Source organism: Etheostoma cragini, chromosome 23 (assembly GCF_013103735.1).
Source record: "Etheostoma cragini isolate CJK2018 chromosome 23, CSU_Ecrag_1.0, whole genome shotgun sequence".
Lineage (NCBI taxonomy): Eukaryota > Metazoa > Chordata > Actinopteri > Perciformes > Percidae > Etheostoma > Etheostoma cragini.
In genome coordinates, this window is record NC_048429.1 from 2,994,075 (window position 1) to 3,014,594 (window position 20,520).

General features: G+C 39.0%; 1 protein-coding gene across 1 annotated transcript; it reads left to right on the forward strand.

The window, feature by feature from the left end:
• The first annotated feature begins 1,004 nt into the window (after positions 1-1,004).
• Positions 1,005-14,928, forward strand: gnsa (glucosamine (N-acetyl)-6-sulfatase a). Its single transcript, XM_034863871.1, has 14 exons — positions 1,005-1,166; positions 2,251-2,310; positions 3,216-3,422; positions 5,760-5,825; positions 7,596-7,694; positions 8,623-8,790; positions 8,950-9,032; positions 9,612-9,730; positions 10,454-10,557; positions 10,660-10,761; positions 12,008-12,118; positions 12,210-12,320; positions 13,444-13,604; positions 14,534-14,928. The coding sequence occupies exons 1-14, from the start codon at positions 1,005-1,007 to the stop codon at positions 14,598-14,600; spliced, it is 1,620 nt and encodes a 539-aa protein (XP_034719762.1). The 3' UTR covers positions 14,601-14,928.
• The last annotated feature ends 5,592 nt before the right edge of the window (positions 14,929-20,520 follow it).

The following is a 20,520-nucleotide window of genomic DNA, read 5'->3' on the forward strand; positions in this document are numbered from 1 at the left end:
AAATATTTAACACAACTGGAAATATCATGAATATGACAAGAAACATGCACTGTTAGACTCAGGAGATTTTATTTTACATTTTACACTTCATCACTTGTTTATTATTTTTGTATTGTTGAACTGAAATCTTTAAAGCAGCAAATAAAGTAATTCAATCAATGTAGCATAGTAGAAGAAGCCTATGAAGTAGCAGAAAATGAAAAACCTTCAAGGAAACCACAACCACTGCATTTATTTGAAAGTTTTAAATACTTTGCACATTCATTTTTTAATACAAAAAATATAGGCTACATCAACCAATAAATATTATATATTAATATAGGTTAAGCCACCCAGCAGTGTATTTACCAGCTACAACATTAATGTGATGAACACATTAATGGATCCATAAGTATCCATTAAATATTCTAAAAGGGGCCATTCTGCATCATGAGTATGTATGTATAAGTACTGTGTGAGCATGTGTGTGTAATTCAGGCCTGTGTGTAATGTGTGTAAAAACAACTGAGTGTAAATTGTAGGCTAATTTCCCCTTGCGGGACTATTAAAGTATTACACTTTTGGCGATGCTGATCCTTTTGTACTTTTACTAGGTCTAGTAGTTTTCTGTATACTTCTTCCACTTCTGTAAATAACCAATCTCTATTTCTATGGCTTTTGGTGGTGGAATAAAAAGAAAAACAGAATAATCAAGTGCAGCAATGCAGTAATAAAACATAAAATAAACAGCAGAAAAATAACATTTACAAATACATTAGTCATGCTTGGGGGGGGGGGGGGGGGGGGGGGGGGGGTCCTTTAAATCAGCTGACTCGGGCTCTTCCGTTGCCGAGCAGCACATGACCGGGATATACGGAAGTGTTGTGTCAACTAGAAACAGGAGCGAGCCTGTCTGCTTGGTTTTTCTCCGGAGAGGACTCAGTAACAACATTTCACGCTCTTATAAAGCCCAGAGCTGAAGGAAGAGACGCACAGCTTCAGTACTTTGTTATTCATTTGTGAAAATGGGTTTAAATCGCTCGTTTGCGCCGGTCTTATTGAATTGTCTGCTAATCTGCGTCACTCTGTGGAGCAACCTGAGCAGCTGTGTGCTCGCTAAATCATCCCGGAGACCCAACATTGTTCTGATCCTCACCGACGACTTGGACATCGCAATCGGGGGTCTGGTGAGATCATCTTTCATGATTTTGTGGTTTTGATCCATGTGTGTTTTTTGTGTTTGTGTGTGTGTTTTTTTTTTAAATAGGCTAAGTTTTTTTATTAGGTAGTCGTGGCTTTGCATTTGCATCTTATTTGTGGATATCACTTGTTTTAACTGATGTAACATTTGTTTTTCGTCCCGTGTGATTAGGCTGACTTCTCACATTCCTCCTGGGTGGACACATCATTTAGGCATTTCACAGAGTCAGCAGTCTTATCACTAATCTGATCCCACCGTTTTTAGCAAACACCCTCCCTCCTCTTAAAGGCCCTCAGTGTCCGTGTCCCATTACAAAAAAACAGGCAATTTAGTGGCATATTAATATGTAATCCAACTATTTTAAGATTGAAACTGCTGTCATTCTAAAATTGGTAAGCATTTAGATATTATTGAATTTACTTAAATAACAGTATTTCTACCACACTGTCAAAATACCCCACTACAAGTCAATCCATGCATTCAAAACTTTACTTAAGTAAAAATAATCTCAGCAAAATATTTTTACTGTAGCCTACTTAAAGTATCAAAAGGAAGTTTTGATTGTGCAATCTGTTGTAAGGAGCTGTGAAGGATGTTGAGTATGAGCAATGTCAAATATATTTTTTCATAAAATAGTCTTTTGATTGATGCCAAATTTAACATAGGTATAATTCATAAAAATTATGGTGCCCGGATAGCTTAGTTGGTAAAGTGGGCGCCCATATATAGAGGTTTACCTCATGACGCAGCGGGCCTGGGTCCACCTTACCCCCCCCCCCTCCCCTTTCATGTCATCAGCTGTCCTGTGACAAATAAAGGCTGAAAATGCCCCACAAAATAATCTTTATATTTCCTATAAATATATATAAGGCAGAGTTAGCTACTGATGCAGTTGTCTGTCTTTGTAGAGAAGGAGCTTAGTCATGAAGGCAGTAAGACAGAGCTGCAGCCTCATCACTACATCTTGATGTGATGACTGAAAGGGAGCTTGTTGCCCAGTTTGAGTGTGACGGAGGTCAATAAATTAATCAGTTAATCAATTTGTCACATCACACTTCTTTTCCTTCCAGAGTCCACTCACCAAGACCAAAAAACTAATTGGTGAGGCAGGGATATCATTCACAAACGCAGTAAGTATGATCAACAGCATTGTTGTCCTCGTCATGTGTGATCGAGGATTATTAAAGAGACAGGTAGGATCTTTGGAAGTGGGGCTGTATCAGCTTCTTAGCCACAGTCGGTGTGTTAGCTACAGTAGATGGCGGTCGGCACACCCCCACTTTGGAGAAGCAGGCAGGAGTACCGACACCGAAGCTAAGTGATGTCCTGCTGTTGACGGGGACAGCAGCTACCTGGATTTTAGAAAGCCAGAACAATCTATATTAGTTTAAGTTTACTCGAGCCCGACTGATATATCCGCGGCGTAAATGAATAAAAAGTCAAATAAAACGGACTGTCAACCATGTTATGAGTGTTGCCGTTACATAGCTTGTCCATCAGAGGGCGCTCTACAGCGTCCCTGTTGGCAACACTCTGAACAAAAATACAATAACAAAAACAATCAAAGGACTTCAAGTTTCATATCTTAAGTTTGTATTTGTATACATTTTATTCATCAGAACTTTAATACATTTTTAATGTTCCTCTGTTCTGTTGTTACAATAAAACAAATTATCATTATATTTGTGAGAACTCATAAATAACTACAAATAGCTAATGTTAGGGAAATATGTTTATTTTGTTACGTATTTCTGGATATATATATTTTTAAATATACTGTAGTGTATATCGGCCGATATTTCGTAATATCAGATTTTTAAATTACCAAATAATCACAAATACAGTCTTCAAAGCGATCACACTCCTTTGACAAAATAGTCATTTTACCTTGCAGGAGGTGCTGGTCTACCGCTGCCTCGATTGGTTAATTAGTTTGTGTTATTGTGTGACTTTGGTGAATTCAAGCTGAAAAAGTAGATATTTGTACAGAGCCATTTTCCATCTCTCATCCTTTTTCCACCATCATCCCTCTCAGTTTGTCGCCAGCCCGCTGTGTTGCCCCAGTCGAGCCAGCATCCTGACGGGGAAATACCCCCACAACCACCACGTCATCAACAACACCTTGGAGGGAAACTGCAGCAGCAAAGACTGGCAGAAGAGCGAGGAAGCACACACCTTCCCCGCACTGCTCAAGATGTACACCGGCTACCAGACCTTCTTCGCTGGGAAATACCTTAACCAGGTAGAGACCACAGAACTTCATACGTTTCTATTTGTGTAACAACATAATGGGTATTTGTGATAATACATGGATTTGAATTGCATTAAGGCATTTTTTTTCTGCACACTGCATTGTTTTACAGTTGTGGTAGACACTTTATTTATTTCTGGTGTCAGCAGATTGAAATTCAAGTGGTCTGAGAGAAAACTAGTCTCCTGCACCTTCTCTCGGCTCTGTTTTCAGGCTTTAGATCTAAATCTAGCTGTGATGGGAGACTTAGGCATTTCACACTCACACTTACACTCACACTCACACTTACACTCACACTCACACATTCACACTCACACATTCACACTCTAACTCAGAGATCGAGATCTTTAAGTAAACTACTTTTAATTGTTCAAGGTAAAAAGAACTGCATCTATCTAAAGCATGAAGGAAGTGTAAAGACATTTCCCATACTGGTGTAGTTAGGTTTACTGTTGGTAAAAAAGCACATTGACTTCCTGTTATTCATTAATCTGCCCATGTTGTGTTTTCAATGTGCACAGCGGTTAAAATATGGGACGGTACAGTGGTTACCCTTCAGGGTCCCCCTGATCTACACCAGTGTGGTCCATATTCTGGCTCACAACTACTGTATGACTTTCTTTTCCATTTGCCATATCTTGTAGAATAGTTTTCGACTAATTGCCAATTTGTCATCAAACTAAATGTTTTTTTTGTTTTTCTTAAATGCGTAAAAAGAGAGCTGATCTGTGCAGCATTTCTGTAGCACCTCCAATTGAAAATTGACTTCAGGGATTTCCAGGTGATTGTAAATAGTTGAACACAGTCACAAGATCTTCTGTCACGCGGTTTTATGTTCTGGTTAAGTCCAGCTGTCAAAGTTGCATCTACGCTTGTGACAAACAGATTGTTAGATGAGGAACTGGGACATACTCGTCACCTAAATAGGAAACAAATGATGCCTAACCCTGTTCCCCCACTTCCCCTTCTTCCCTCCCTGTATGTCAACGTGTGACCCCTCATCACAGGTCACCAAACACTCTGTCCCTTAGGGTGGACACTAGGGGAGAGCAGAGCATGGCTCAAGGGTTGCTAGTTTCGGTCAGTATGTCTGAGGGATTGCTGTGAAGTGCGGTGTCAAACATGCGGTGTTTGTCAAGTCAATTTATACAGCACATTTAAACCAGAAGTTGAGCCAAAGTGCTTTCCAGTCGAGGCAGATCTGCCTCAGTACAGATAAAAGGAATAAAAGGTGCATAACAAGCAATAATACAAAATGGTATACATCACAAAACTGACACAATAAACCAAATTCAATTAAAGAAATCTGTCAGATGACTGACTTTGGTGATCCCCTGACTTTTAATGGAGCGCCACTAACTGGTCAAAGTTTTCACTTTCACATTTTCGAGATGGAAAGAATAAACTTTTGTACAGACATATTATGAAAAAAATAAAAAATAAACTTTTTTCTGGGATTATTATTGTTATTTTGTGTCTCTGGTGCTTCTTCAACACATATACAAACTTAAAAGAAACTATCCATGCTGTTTTGAGTGAGAAAGGTTTCTGAATGTCCTCCGTCTTCAGTCTCCGGGGGAGCTGTTCAACATCTGCACGGTATTCTACGTCACTAGCCGAGACGAGGTGGCTAACCGTAGCATGCTAGCTCGTTCTCAATGGCAAAACACTGCTACAACACACACTAGTTGACCATAATCTCCAAAAGAGCTACTTCCTGTCCCTGTTCTGCAGGTTTTCCACAAGTGGCCCTCGTTTGGAAGCAGTCTCCCAGCTAATAATGCCTTGGACTGACCAAAGAGAAATAGTTATCTAGCTGATGTGATCTTACCTCTCTACTGAGCATGTGTGACTCCCAACACAGATAGGATAGAAGTGAGATGTCTCACTCTGTCGCTAAAACAGAGACTCAAAGACACAGGGTGAAGAGGATCAGAAGCAATGTGTATTACAACAAAAATATGTTGTAAACCATGTATACCTATTCTGGTACAACCTCTAAATAACATATTAACCCTGAAAATGAGCATAATATGGGCGCTTTAATAGCTCCCAGACAATTACCCCTTATGATTTTTATGATACTCTGACTTTCATGTAGCGCCACCATCTGGTTCACATTTTTGACATTAGTTCTCTCCTCAGGATGAATTATAACAACTTATTTACTGACTTTGAATTTGTCCAACACTTGACACTAGTTTTCTAACTTTGATTTTTAAATATATTGTTTGTACTTGTTTTGGTAGTGCCAATTAAAAAAGCTGATACTGTTGTTGTTGTGTGTGTACATGTCATTTAACAAATTGTACTGTCTGTGTGTTTCAGTACGGGCACTCAGAGGCTGGTGGAGTGGAGCATGTTCCTCCAGGCTGGAACTACTGGGTCGGACTGGTATGACATAAATTTAGTCTGAGGCTCCTTCCTGTCTGTCAGCTTTAGTGCAATTTAGCCTTTTAGCCATTTAACTAAGCATCTTACCTATTCAAATTGCTCCCAAAACATTGTTTTCAGGGAGCTAACGCAACAAGTCACAAAATCCTCCCAGACATTGCTCCTGCAGAGTCAGACTATTAGGTTTGGTCTTGTATTGGTCTCTTAGTAGGATACATCCATAGTCCACTAGTTATCTGGGGGAGACCAATGACCTCTTCTATTCTAATCGTCATCTGGTCTCCAGTGGACGGTTTTAGTTTCCAGAGGATAAACTAAAGGTTGTGTCAGAGGTTTTACACAGGAAAGGCAAAGATAGTGTTTTGCCATGCACTGGTCAATTTTTAGCTCTTTTCATAACACGTCTTCCATAAGTTGTCTTCTTTTAGACTAGTAGAAAGAAAACAACCAAAATACACATTTTGGTGTTTATTTGACTAAATTCCCTCAGTAAAAACTGTTGACTCCAAAACGTCACCTAACTGAAACAATTATGTTAAATTTGGCTTCATCCAATGTTGTGTACAATATTTCTGCATCTTTAGATATTGCCTTACTTGCATGTTACAATTTTCAATTAACTATTCATGTAAGTTATCAACTGGGGACGTTTCATGGTGATATCCATAGGTTGTGTCTTTCCTTAAGAAAATAAAAGTCTGGGAAGAAAACAATGTTATTACTGAATATCAAAAGCAAAAATGGCGGTTGTGATTTAACACACCACTTGTACACAGGTGTGTGAAGAGGAGGTTTTAGCTCACCAACATCGCTGTGGGAAGTTTATTTTTGTGCGTCAGTGACCGTTCAGCTCATGTCGTCCTGTGACTGGAAGCTCTCTGCAGAAGGAGCCAGCCTAATAAACAGGCCGAGATGATATCGCCTCTACCTCTCTAACTGGTTTACACAAGTCATGAAAACAAAGGTCATGCCCGTAACATGTCTGCAGTCAAATCTCCTCTAGCTTATCTACACCGTTACTGGACAAACACAGATGGAAGCAGAACTGGTCTCATGACCCGACAGCTTATCACAACACAGATATTGCTGGTAAGGCAATACATCCACCTTCTTACCCCCTACTCCTACTTCAGGTCCCTCTCAGCTCCAGTGTCTGATTGCATCATGACATTTAGTGGGCCTGCTACGCCATGAACTACTACTTCTAGTCATAGTACTATTATCGTTGTTGTGACTGTCATTGCCGCTGTTCATCACACCCCCAACCGGCACCGTCAGACACCGCCTAGGCGCCTACCAACGGGCTGGGTCTGTCCGAGGTTTCTCCCCAAAAGGAAGTTCCTACTCGCTACTGTTGCATTAAATGCTTTCCCCTGGGGGAATTTGTAAATAGTGTGGTCTAGACCTACTGTACTCTATCTCATAGATGGAGATAACTCATGGAAGAGATAACTCATGTAAGAGATAACTCCGGTTATGATTTGATACTATAAATGAAGTGATTATTTTGAAATTAACGTTTTATTGTAATCTGCAAACTTGCTTTTAGAAATTGTGTGAATCAGCGTTGCTAAACCCAGCGAGGTGCTATACGTGCTGACCACCCAAAAGCCTTTTGAAATTATATTTGTTCTTATTCTGCTTCTGTGATCTGTCCAAATTATGGGCTTTAACACCTTGTGCTTAAGGGGGTACATTTTTACAACATAATAAGACAGAAGCATAACATTCCAAAATAAGAGTATTTCATTAAAGTCGTCTGTTTTCCAGGAGAAGAACTCTAAATACTACAACTACACTCTGTCAGTGAACGGAAAGCCTGAGAAACACGGAGCAGACTACAGCCAAGACTACCTGACAGACGTCCTGGTGAGACAACTGAGAAATGTTACAATCACTTTACCTTTTTATATTATGTCCTTTTTTAATAAACGTTGGCTGGAAATGTTAAAATTAGACTTTGTCATATTAACCAATAACCGATAGATAAAGATAATACAAAGTCTATGTGGATGTAAATGAGATTGACTTATCTGGGAAACGTTTTGGCTTTTTAGAGCAACTTTAAAATTGACAAATTACTTTTTTAAGTGTTCTTGATCAAAGGAGGTACATTTCCAGGCGGCAGATGTCAGGCTTTGTTCCTTAACTTTTGCTCTCTGTGTGTTGCTGTTCTCAAAATCCCTTCGCTACGGGAAATAAAAAACTTTGAGCTGTAAAGCTACAGACAAAATAGCAAGGTTAAAAGAAAATTTGGACCGTGCAATAAAGCAGGCCTGCTTGGTTGTTTTTCCAGAAGGATTGCAAAGATTTACAAAGAATATGTTTAAATCAATTTACAATCCAACATGGTCGTTTTGGGAGCGATTAGTGGGATTGTGGTGGACGAAGTGCACACGGCGATGCACTGGTCAGAGCTAATGCCAATTAACCTCGTATCCAACTCATTTAAATGGCTCACTCTACTGTACCGTATGAACAGTTAACTTCATTTTATATTTCATGCTGCGTTTTCTTTTGCTGGGTGAAAATGTCTCACCAGAAGAAGTTCCTTCTCCGAGACTAATAAGCACCTCAACCTTCGCTGCGTCCGGACCGTAGCACCGGCCAAAAAGATTGTGATTGGTTAAAAAAAATGCAAAAGGAGCATTTTTTTCCCTCCTATCCTAGAATATGTGTGTGGTGTAGCCAGACCTCACTCCACAGCGCTGTGGAGAGGTCTGACAACGCAAGATGACTTTTTAAGTAACAAGAAGTAACGTGTCTCTCTCTCTCTTTCTCTCTCTCTCTCTCTCAGGCCAACAGGTCTCTGGCCTTCCTCCAGTATAAATCCAACTACCAGCCGTTCTTCATGATGGTGTCCATTCCGGCCCCCCACTCCCCTTGGACAGCGGCCCCTCAGTACCAGAACAGCTTCAACAACACCAAGGCTCCCAGAGACCCCAACTTCAACGTCCACGGCAAGGTATGGCTTGTCCTGGGCCTTTTTTTTTTTTTTCTTTTTTTTTTTAATCCCTATGAAAATTGGACATCACTCTTCTGTTGAACTCCAACAGGTGACCTTGTCAGGATGCAAAAAGATATTGAGATTTAATGCATCCTGCATCCCTTTTTCTCTCTTTAGGACAAACACTGGTTGATCAGACAGGCTAAAACCCCCATGTCCAACGCTTCTGTTCAGTTTCTGGATGATGCTTTCAGGAAACGGTCAGTCTTTGCTGCTTCGTGACTTTCTGTTTCTCTATTTGTCTTCCACAGCTCCTCTGCATTTGTCTTTGCATCACTCATTCTCTTCCTTAAGCTTGGTTAAAACTTCTGCTTAAAATCTACGTCGTTGCTACGTACTTAGAGACACACACCTAGACCCTACGTTGACCTGCACCTAGTGTAGCATTTCCCCCGACTCATTTCTTAGTTCTCCTTATCCGTAAACATGAAATCAAGGAGAGAGGGTTAACTCTTCGTGCTACAGATTTCCCACCGTGGTCAGAAAGCACAGGAGAGACCCTTTATTTCTCTCACTATGACCACTGTGATTAGTATTATTAAAATTAGTTAATCACCTTCACTAACGTAGGCCACGGTGAAAGCTCTGCGTGACGCCTCCGCAGAACCATGAATCACGCTTTATTATCACCCCGTTCCTGTCATTTCTCCTCTTCTCTTGCCTTCTTATTCTGCCTTATAATTTCAGTAGTTTTGCTATGTTTCTTTATATTTTGTGGCCAAACTTGTTCCCGAGTTTGGTTTTACTGCCGGTTTGTTGTTGCTCACTCTGGTCTGTAGGTGGCGGACGTTGCTGTCAGTGGACGACCTGGTGGAGAAAATAGTGAAGAGGTTGGAGATCAGCGTTGAACTGGACAATACGTACATCTTCTTTACCTCTGACAACGGCTACCACACAGGTACACACACACACACACACACACACACACACCATTTAACTTGCAGGAATACCATAGTTCCAAAATGGTCATTTAGAAGTAAAAGTCCTGAATTCAAAATGCTACTTATAGTAAGTAAAGGTATTATCGGCCAAATGTACCTAAAGTATCCGAATTGTCATGCGTGCATTTTGCTTCCTTTAAATTTGAGGTTGGGGTCGACTAGCGAGGCCAGATTTGGTTGTTTGATAAATGGATGTGATTGGTGGTTGGCTGTGCATGCAGAGCCTGAATGTCACACACTAGCAACAAACTGTGTCTCCAAGAAGATTTAAGTTAGTCAGTTACAGTATTGTAGACACAGACAGCTGTTGCAGATTAGTGTTATTCAGCTTTGCGGCTCCAAACCGTAACGTTTCGTTAGGCTAACTATATTAGCTTTAGCCTAGCTGGTAGCAGCTTTTTGTGTTGGAAGATGGCCTGGAGATGTTGGGATAATTTTGCATTAATCAGGCAACTCAGGGTAAACGTGCAGTTTAGTGTCCCAAATTCCCCATAAGGTAACTCCATTTGTACAGGTCCTATCCCCTGACCAATCGGCTATCCTAACCTTAACCACTCGAGGTCAAATGCCTAACCCCAACCCATCGGCGAGTCTTGGCGTAGCCGTAGTGGAAGTCGGGACACAGTACTGCAGTCAAACCGTGATTCAGTGATCTATTTTGTGGTTTCTTTCTCTTTCAGGTCAGTTTTCTCTTCCTCTGGATAAGAGGCAGCTCTACGAGTTTGACATCAGAGTTCCTCTCATGGTCAGAGGACCAAACATCAAGCCCAACCAGACCAGCCAGGTACAAACACGCACCTGTGTTCTGTCCATATGTGTTCCCTCTGCTCAGTGTCTCCCTGCAGTATCTGTTGAACCGGACTAAATGAACTGGTGTTGTTGTCAGATGCTGGTGTCCAACGTCGACCTCGGTCCGACCATCCTGGACATCGCCGGCTACAACGTCAACAAGACGCAGATGGACGGCATGTCCTTCTTGCCTGTTCTGGTGAGATCACTCAGCTGATGTTTTTTCTTTTTCAGCATCTGATTAATAAAAAACAGACCTACTGTCGTCACAAAGAGAGATGTAGCATCATACTGCCAGCTGGCACTTTCACTTCATTTAGTTGGACAAAAGGTTTATATTAATATCTATAGTCCCTTTCTCCAAATATATCCTCACCAAAATTAGTTTCTGAACAAGTAAGAGCTGAAAATGGATCATAAGGTATTTGATAAAACTCCTCGTTTTATTAATAGCTGTAATAATGTTATCTTAACACTACAATATTTAAAGGTGCACTGTGAGTTTCTACATAGTTTCAGCGCAATTTAATTTTTGTCTCAAATCGTAGGCTTGATCCGCTAGCTGCCTGCCCCCTGAATACACTGGGTTTTGTTTTTATTGAGTCATTTAATTATGTATTATAATGGTAGCTTTAGTCCTCCATACATCTACACAAAATTACAAATGTTTTTAAAGTGCCCCATATAGGGAAAAAATCACTTTTTCTGGGATTTTGGGTGTTATTTTGTGTCTCTGGTGCATCCACACACATACAAACTTGGAAAAACAAACATCCATGCTGTTTAGAGTGAGATACAGTTTCTGAATGTCCTCCGTCTCCGGGGGAGCTGTTCAACACCTGCACGGTTTTCTACGTCACTAGCCGAGGAGAGGTGGCTAACCGTAGCACGCTAGCTCGTTCTCAATGGCAAAACACTGCTACAACACACACTAGTTGACCATAATCTCCAAAAGAACTACTTCCTGTCCCTGTTCTGCAGGTTTTCCACAAGTGGCCCTGGTCTAGAAGAAGTCTCCCAGCTAATCCTGCCTTGCACTGACCAAAGCTGAAGGAAAGAGTTATCTAGTTGTTGGGATCTTATCTAGATACTGCACATGTGCGACTCCCAACAAAGATAGTATAGAAGTGAGATGTCTCACTCTGTAGCTAAAACAAGTGAGATGTCTCACTCTGGAGCTAAAACAGAGACCTAAAGACAGGGTGAAAAATAGGATTTGCAGCAATGTGCACTACAAGAAAAATATGTTTTTGTGTTGTTTTTTTTTGAAACCATGTAAACCTGTTCTGGTACAACCTCAAAATACAATTGTGAACGTAATATGGGCGCTTTAAGATTAACTAAAAATAAATTTAATGGTTACAGTGCTTAAATTTACAAAATTAGTGCATCAATAAGTGGGTGTCACAAAATTGGTGTGTGTGTGTGTCTGTCTGTCTCACCAGGAGGGGAAGATGAACAGCAGCAGCTGGAGAACTGACATCCTGGTGGAGTATGAGGGAGAGGGAAGCAACGTGACGGACCCAGCCTGCCCTCTGCTGGGACCAGGAGTGTCGGTACGAGACGAAACCTTAATATCATCTGTGAACGGAAAGAATCAGCAGAAAAACCTTATATCCCATTCTTTCATTTGCCGTCTTTCTCCAGGAGTGCTTCCCAGATTGTGTGTGTGAGGACTCGTACAACAACACCTACGCGTGTGTGCGCACAGTCGCCCCCTCTGCCAACCTGCAGTACTGCGAGTTCGATGATAATGAGGTTTGTTTTTCCTCCGGCTGTGTTGATTTTGTAGCATCTAATTATTAGTTTTGACCTAAAAATATTAAGAAGTTTTCAAAAAAATGTATGTTTCAATGGGCTGGAATTATGTTATTTAAATGCTAATGTGGGGTTTTCTTTTTCATCCTGGACCCTCTGTTTTTGTGTGTAAGTGAGTGATGGGAACAACAATCTTTGAAATTGGACCAGCAGCCGCAGTGTGGGCTGCGATGTGACCCTATGGGGCAAATATGCATTGTTAATTTCATCCACTAAAAATGCTGTTTGTGCCACTGAAAGGCTCAGATTATTATTCTAAGGGTCTGACAACAGTACAGAAAGGTTCCTGACCGATAAAGACCATTTTATAACCTCTTTAGGAGCTTTTTGTTTACCCCAAAAATGCTCTGACAGCAAAAGCACTATATCCACCAGACTCCATTTTAAAAACCAAAATTTTTAGCGTGTATAGAGCAAACATATTTTCACATGTAAATCGGTAAACTATCTGTTTGTGTCAACCAAAACCAGAGATGTGATGTTTGGTAAAGTGGAAAGACGACCCAAAATGGCTTTTCATTGGTTTATTTTGTTTCTATCAACTTTGAATGAAGTGTATTTCACGATGTTAAAATGACATGTTCATTTACATGGAGCCTGGTGGCTTTAGTGAATGAAATTTCGTAGATGTTTTTATGTTTTAAAAAGGATCTTACTCTTTAACAGAAAGCTCAACCTCCTTAGTAATGCTTTCCATAATGTTGTCAGACTTAGAAAGTTATTCTGTCGGCGACAAAAACACGCACTCTTGTGAACAGAAATACAAGCTGCATAATTGCCCTTTTAACTTTTATGGTAGCTTGTTTCGCCGCTGCCGACCGCAGCGATCTTACTTAATACTTAACCAATGTCAAAGATTGTTAGTCCCGTCAGTCACCTAGACATAAAACATGGGGGGGGGGAAAGGGTCCAGGTTGGAAAAAAAACTAAGTTACCCTTTAAAGCCACAATGTACTGTGTATGTGAATATTCTTTACTTTGGCACCATTTGGTGGTCAAATGCATCTGGGCCGTAGTTTCTTGAGGTGAACACTCTGAACGTGACATTGTTTCCCCCCGGTAGGTGTTTGTAGAAGTCTACAACATTACAGCAGACCCCTACCAGCTGACCAACATCGCAAAGACCATCGACCAGGAGGTCCTGGAGAAGATGAACCACCGGCTGATGATGCTGCAGTCCTGCTCCGGGCAGTCGTGTCGGACACCCGGCGTGTACGATACAAGGTCTGTTCAGCGCTGCCGCGCTCGATTGTTTCTCTGAAAAGAAAAAAAAAAAAGATTTAGTTTTTTGTCTGAGATTAAATGTTTTGTTTCCTGCTGCAAGAAGATGATAAAATAATAAGAAATTAAGGAGCTCGCCACTCACCAAAAAAACTTGTCTCTGTCCAAAGTACAAATACATGTTGGAATACTTATGTATTTTTGGAATTTAATATATATGTTTAAAAAACAAGCAACAAAGAAATGATTACTTTCTCTTCCACTTGTTTAAATAAATATCAATGAGTTTCCGTTGTTTCAAAACTAAATTTTCTACATTTTTTTCATGCTCCAAATTCCTGTTAAAAAAAAAAACAAGACGTGTTAAGTGTTTTTTTTAAATTCACATTTTAGTTTTCATCCAAATCTGAATTGTCCCGTTTTAATATTTAAAAACTGGGAATTTAGTGTTTGTTCTAATCAGAGATACCAACATTTGGTAAAACTTTATTTCACGGATCAATAAGTTGAGTAATAATTCCATTTCCATGAAATGGAATGTTCTTGAAAGATAAACTCTACTTAAACCCACGTAAACATCAGTTATTAATTTATTATTGGAAACCTTATTTCTCAAGATACCTCACATTTATGCTCTATTAAAAGTATGTACTACATTCCATTATTTTAAAAAGTATGGATTAGTTGAAGGCTTTCTCTATTATCCAAATCCTTTGTATGAAATTACATACTGCAATTCCTTCCTCTTTCAAACATCTTTGAAATTTCAACCCCACAAAATAAAAACTATTCTTTTATTCTTGTAAACATTAGTAGTAGTAGTAGTAGTAGTAGTATTCTATGAAAAAAATTCATGTTAAATCCACTTAACTAAACTTCACAGTACTTAAAAACAGCCTGTCTAACACAAGCTCTGTCTTCTGTTTTCGCAGGTATAAATTTGACCCTCGACAGATGTTTCCTCGCCACAGCTGGCGGCTCAGCCGACTCAGACAGTAGGTGGAGTAAGAAGAAGGACGGAGGGAGGGAGGGAGGGAGAAGCTGTGTAGCCTTGGTTTTAGGCCCCTTGAGCCAGTCGTTTTGTAGATGGATGGAGAAGGGATCGGGAGGGGGGGGGGGGGTTGCCATAGAGACTGAGGCCTCTCTGGGTGCAGAACCCACCTCTTTAAGCTTCCAGACTGGGCTGCCGTTTAGTGAGTTTGCCAGTAGGTGTGCAGGGAAAGGATGTAGGATGGATTTACGCTCTCAAGCTGTTAACGTCTGTTTTCTTGTGAGCATTGTGTGTCGACTCAGTCAGTCGTATCAGTTTGACAATTCTGCAAACAAATATTTGATCCAGTCTTTTTTTTTTTTGTCAAAGTCTGTTTTTTTCACATTACTGAGCCAAACAGTGGGCAGGTCACACAAGCGTTTATTAAAGAGCGCCACCTACAGGAACTTTCTAAACAGGCAGTCCAACAGACCCCACGGCTGACATTGCCCCCCCCCCCCCCCACTCAGCTGTCAGTTCCATGACCAAAATGACCCGATTAGTATTAGACGCTGGAAGCAGCCAATGCATGGTGCCTTTAAGGGAAAAAGTTGGAAACAAATTTTCAGATTATTTTTGTCACAATAAATCAGATGGACTGAATGAACATTTAACAGAGAATTACAGACTTTTCTATCATCTATCGCTAGCTTTTATTCAGGTGTATCAGAAAAGAGTAAAAAGCAACTTTTTTGACTTTAAAAATAGTTTAACATTGTAGTGTCTACCTTTTACGAATAATTAGCTGCATCAATGAAAGCCTCAATTTAAAGTTCAATGTAAAAGCTTGTTATAACGGCTCATTACTGACTTTTTAAGTGTCTCCTACAGTGTTTCCAGCATCAGTCGTTGATTATTTCAATGATTTGTGAGCCGTGTTAAAGCACCTTTTTTTCATATATACATTTCAAATTAATCTCACTTTGTCTCGATTCCCTGTTTGGATTTTATTCCATCACGTGTTGAACATTTCAGACTTGCTTATGCGTTTATTTCAGTCACAAATGTCACTTTAAATGAACAGAAACATACATTTTTATGTCGAGGAGGAAGATTTAACTTCATCAAATCAAATGTTTCACTTAGAATTTCTTGTTTAGCGTTTCACTGAGCCAACTTTTAAACTTTGGTTCGATATAGAGATTAAATAAAAAGTCAGATTGGAGCTATGATTTTTTAAAATTCTATTAAACACATTAAGACAAAAAAAATCGAACCATTTTCTTCAATCCTTCGTCGCTGTTGAAACAAAAATCAAAAGTCTGATATATATTTTAGATCAAAGCTGCCTACAGCCAGTATTTTGTGGCAAATTTTAAATTAAGTGTTGAGATTATTAACATCCGACCAAAGACCCGATCAGGAGCCTTTTGAGGGAAAGTATTTAATATCATTCAGAAAGTGTGTGTGTGTGTGTGTGTGTGTGTGTGTGTGTTGTTAATTATCTTCTCTGACAAGCAAAGCAGACAAACTGGTTGTTCATTGTGATGTTGTTCCCCTGCTACTGTAGCTGTTATTAATAATACTTTCTGAACATAACGGCCGTTCCTTGTTCTGACTGAATTAATGTGAGAACACTGAGTCGTGAAACCAAGACCAACGTGTCGTTATATTTCCCCGTTTCAATTCACTGATGCACTTTCTGATCTGTTGGAACTCTTTTATTTTGAAACCATTAGTTTTATTTTTCAGAGTAGTTTTTGATGATTGTATGAATGTATTTTGTTTTTTTTTGTGTCCAAATAAAGATATTCTCAAAAACATCACAGAAGGTCCTGCTCAGTTTCTAAAAATTCTTTGACTAATCTGATCTCACGATGGTCCCACTGATTAATCCGTTTTTAGCTACATACAAGTGTAAGTCTTTCATTTGTTTTTCTGTTTTAAAAAGCCCTAAAATGTCTTGATTTCACAGATGTGAAGCCTTAAAAAGTTGACATGATGCATTTGAGACTTCAATGTCTTTTTGTCATATTTTGTCACATAACACACTTTCTCTAAAGTTGGGAGAACCTGTATAGTAGTCATCTTCATGTACTTACCTCGATGGGTCTCCTGTTTTGGTTAAACACGCCGTGATTGTGTACGATCTCTCGCTGTCTCCATCAGGAATCAGCTCATCCATCATCTCCTGTTCAACGCCGAATCAACAGTTAAACGGTGACACACAACAACAGTAGAGAGGAAATAAAAAAGCATTTTGCAACTCCAGATTATTTTTTAGATATCACTGTTCATAAGTCCATAAAATGTTAGAACCATGTTTAACAAATACCTGTCAGAGTCCAAAGAGAGGTCTTCACAATTATTTAATCAGAGAAAAGCAGAACATCTTTGAATTAAGTGTTTTAATGATTGATTAATTATCAAAACAACTAATCGTGTTTCAGCTGCAATCCGTTTGTAATTCAAGAGTCTCGCTGAAATGTCATTTTTAGATAAATTATTGACTTTAAAGTCTATTGTATTAATAGTACACATCCCTACAGTTTTTAAACAGTCAAATGATATATTTCAAGGTTAATTTCAAATTCCTCGGAGAGAATGTCGGCGGAGTTTAAAGCTGCAAAATGTCTTTGCAGTCCATCGGTTAAAGGTCAACAGGGTCGGATCCCACATGGTCAAGTGGACTTTGACATTTTTAAGATGTTTCACACAGCCTCTATCTATAATAAGTAACACTGCATGTGAGGTTACACAAAAGGTGAACTCGTCTACATACAGGACGACGTGCAAGTAAATAAATTAGAGTTTTTTCCTCTTTAAATGTGAACAAATTCCTCCGGAGATTGGTTCTCCGTTTCCTTCTTTCATTAAAGAAACTGAGGAAAAGCAGCCTTTTAAAAAGTCACTCACAGAGCAAGAAGAGGTGCCTCTGCTCGGTTTACTGACAACTAGCTGCTCAGAGTCTTTATGCTAAGCTAACCCTCCTCTTCTCATCTAACTCTCTGCTTCTGTTGAACTATTCCAGCTCAGGTGTTAAAAATCTCAAATAAGACAATTTGAGATTAAGTGTACAAATTTGATTTGAATATCTGGCTTTTGTTAAGTTTATCTGTAAGTAAATCTAATGTTTTTAAATATTTCAATACCTTTCTCTTAGTTCATTTGGGAAAATTTGGAGCTGCAACTAAAATATTAACACCTATTAATCTGCAGATTTTTTTATCTTTAAATATCAGAAAATAGATCACAGTTTCCCAAAGTGAAAGGCTATGTCTTCAAATATCTACTAAATGAATAGACTAATCCTCCAGCTCTTGTCAAATATCTTAAAATAATCTGTATACAGTATCTTAATTCAACCATAGAGTAAGTGCTGGAAGAGGAAAGGACTGAGGGGCAGCAACATAAATAAATCAAAATAAGAATTCAAAAGTTGCAAAATCTGCACACAAAAGAACAACATGAAAACAGTCTTTTGTTTTAATTTCACCTTTATTAGCTGCAGCCTGCCTCGTGTCAAGGAAAGGCCACGTGGGTAAGGATTTCAAGAGAAACCACAAAATACCGACAAAAATAAACCAAATAAACTCAAGTTAACTGCTTCCGTCTGCAGAGATAAGATGTGATGAAACCCTCTGTTCTGCCTACAGCTTTGTGTTTCTTTCAAACTTTAAAAAAAGGCACTGCGGCGGTCAGAGCTTTCAGACCTGAGCGCAAAGGCCAATATTCAACTAAATCTTGCATTAAAATATAGCTTCCAGTGACTTTAGTCGTCAGTAGACAAATTGGTGGATTGAAAAAAAAGAGAATGGGTCTTTATGAACCCTCTTCTTTTTCATCCTTTCTTTCTATTCTAAACACGACAATCATTTTGGATCATGCAGCTCAGGTCTGAGATTAAAACCTGTGAGCTATTTTTGGGTGTAAAACAAACAGTGAACTTTGGGTTTCTGAGCTCAGATGCTTACGAGGACCTCATCATGTGAGATAAACCTCATCATGGGAGATAAACCTGATCTGTTCTCTATATGGTCGATAAAAAAAAACAGCATAATTGGAAACAATTTTGATAAATGGCAGAAGAGCTATACACAGATCTTTGGCATTTGACATTACAGTTTCTGGATGTTCAAACTAGACACAGGTCGCACAACAAAGGACATCTTAAACCCAGAAACTGCTCCGAACTTTAAGCTGATAAGTAGTAGGTAAAGAATTTAGAAGTTGCTGTTTTGTCCGTTTGTAGCAATGGCCGTTCTGGAGCTTTCAATCACGTCAAATGATCATGACATTAGTTTGTTTTCTTAAGTTTCCAAGAATATGGAATATACTTTTAACTTCAGTTTTGGATGAAAAAAAGAGTCAAGTGCACGGTAAAAAATGGAAAGTTCCATTTGAAGATCATGTAAAGTGATCCAAATCTCCAGAACAGCTGCCATCTAAATGTACGATTTATCAAACCACAACAAAGTAATTTATTTTTCTTCTATCAAGTATAATTCCAATTGTCCTTTTACACCACTTAATGCTGATCTGTCAAATTCATATTCACTGACCTCTAAATATTTTTGGGATGCACAAAAAGAGTTTTGTTAAAAAGAAAATCTTAATAAATATCTTTAATTAAAAGGTTTTGGGGCACTCTTGGGACTCCATAAAATCAGACTGATAGACTAAAAAATAAATAGGAATCTTTAATATAGTTTATAAATATGGTTGGCTGTGTCGTTGTTAGACAGTTCAGCCAATCTGTCAAAGAAATCATATCACAATAGCGCTGAAAATGCAACAAAAAAAAATAAGTAAGTAGACTTTGACAGTTAACTATGATAAAAATGTTAGAAAACCAGGAAATACTCACATTTGAGAGGCTGGAATCAGTAAATAAATGCCTATAAAATGTAAGAAAAACAGCAGAAAATGCCGATAATTACTCTCCAGAGCCAACGACAACATAATAGAAACTGGTCCCAAACTCAACGATATTCAGTTTATCAACTTATAAAACAAAAGAGAGAAGCGAATCCTCACATTTGAGAAGCTGGTAGCATGTTTGCCATGGATATTTGCTTGATGAACAATCATTCATCTCATGATCGACTAATTGATTTATTTCCACTAATTGTTGACGTTCCAGACAAAACTGTATGTATAAAAGAAATGATATGAAATAATCAGCATCACGTGGTGTAATGTGACAATTGGTGGTGAAACTAGATACGAGAAACCATCTGAATATTTGTCATGATTGAACAGCCTAGAAATGAAAAAGATATTTCAAACATACCAGGTGTCATAGACAGTCTCAACTCTTCATTCTTTAACACTACTGGCCCATCATAAAGCCTAAATCATATCAGATCTGACAGCATTTGAAAATCATCAATCATTGTCACTCTAAAAAATGTATTTCCAAATGCCGTCTGACCCCGTTTTATGTACGATAACGCGTGCTTTAGGTCGAGCGTGCCCAGTAGTGTGTACAGTAAGCATGGATGTGTACAAAGACACAAACAGGAACACATGCAGGATTCAACAAAACCTTTCACAGTCTACAGCTAAACTCGGAGATACGGAAGCTCATTGACACCAAAATAAAAATAAAAACGTAAAATAATTAAATCTGTCACACTGTACTTCCATTTGTAAACAAAAAAAGAAACAATTATGAGTGGAGCTTAACAAGATTTCTTAAAAATGGATTATAGTGTATATGATGTTAAGATGAAGTCAGAATGTCATGGCGGTAGTTTAAACAGGAGAAAAAAGAGAAACCAAAAACACCGTCTTCCCTGAATTCAAAGTTAAAGTGCCCGAAATGGATTGATACGACCAGCTGACGTTGTTCATCAGACAGACAACAACATGGCTTTAGGATTCATCGACTGTCACGCAGACGTTCGGATCATTTTCAATTATATTACAGGGAAGCAAAAAAAGGCC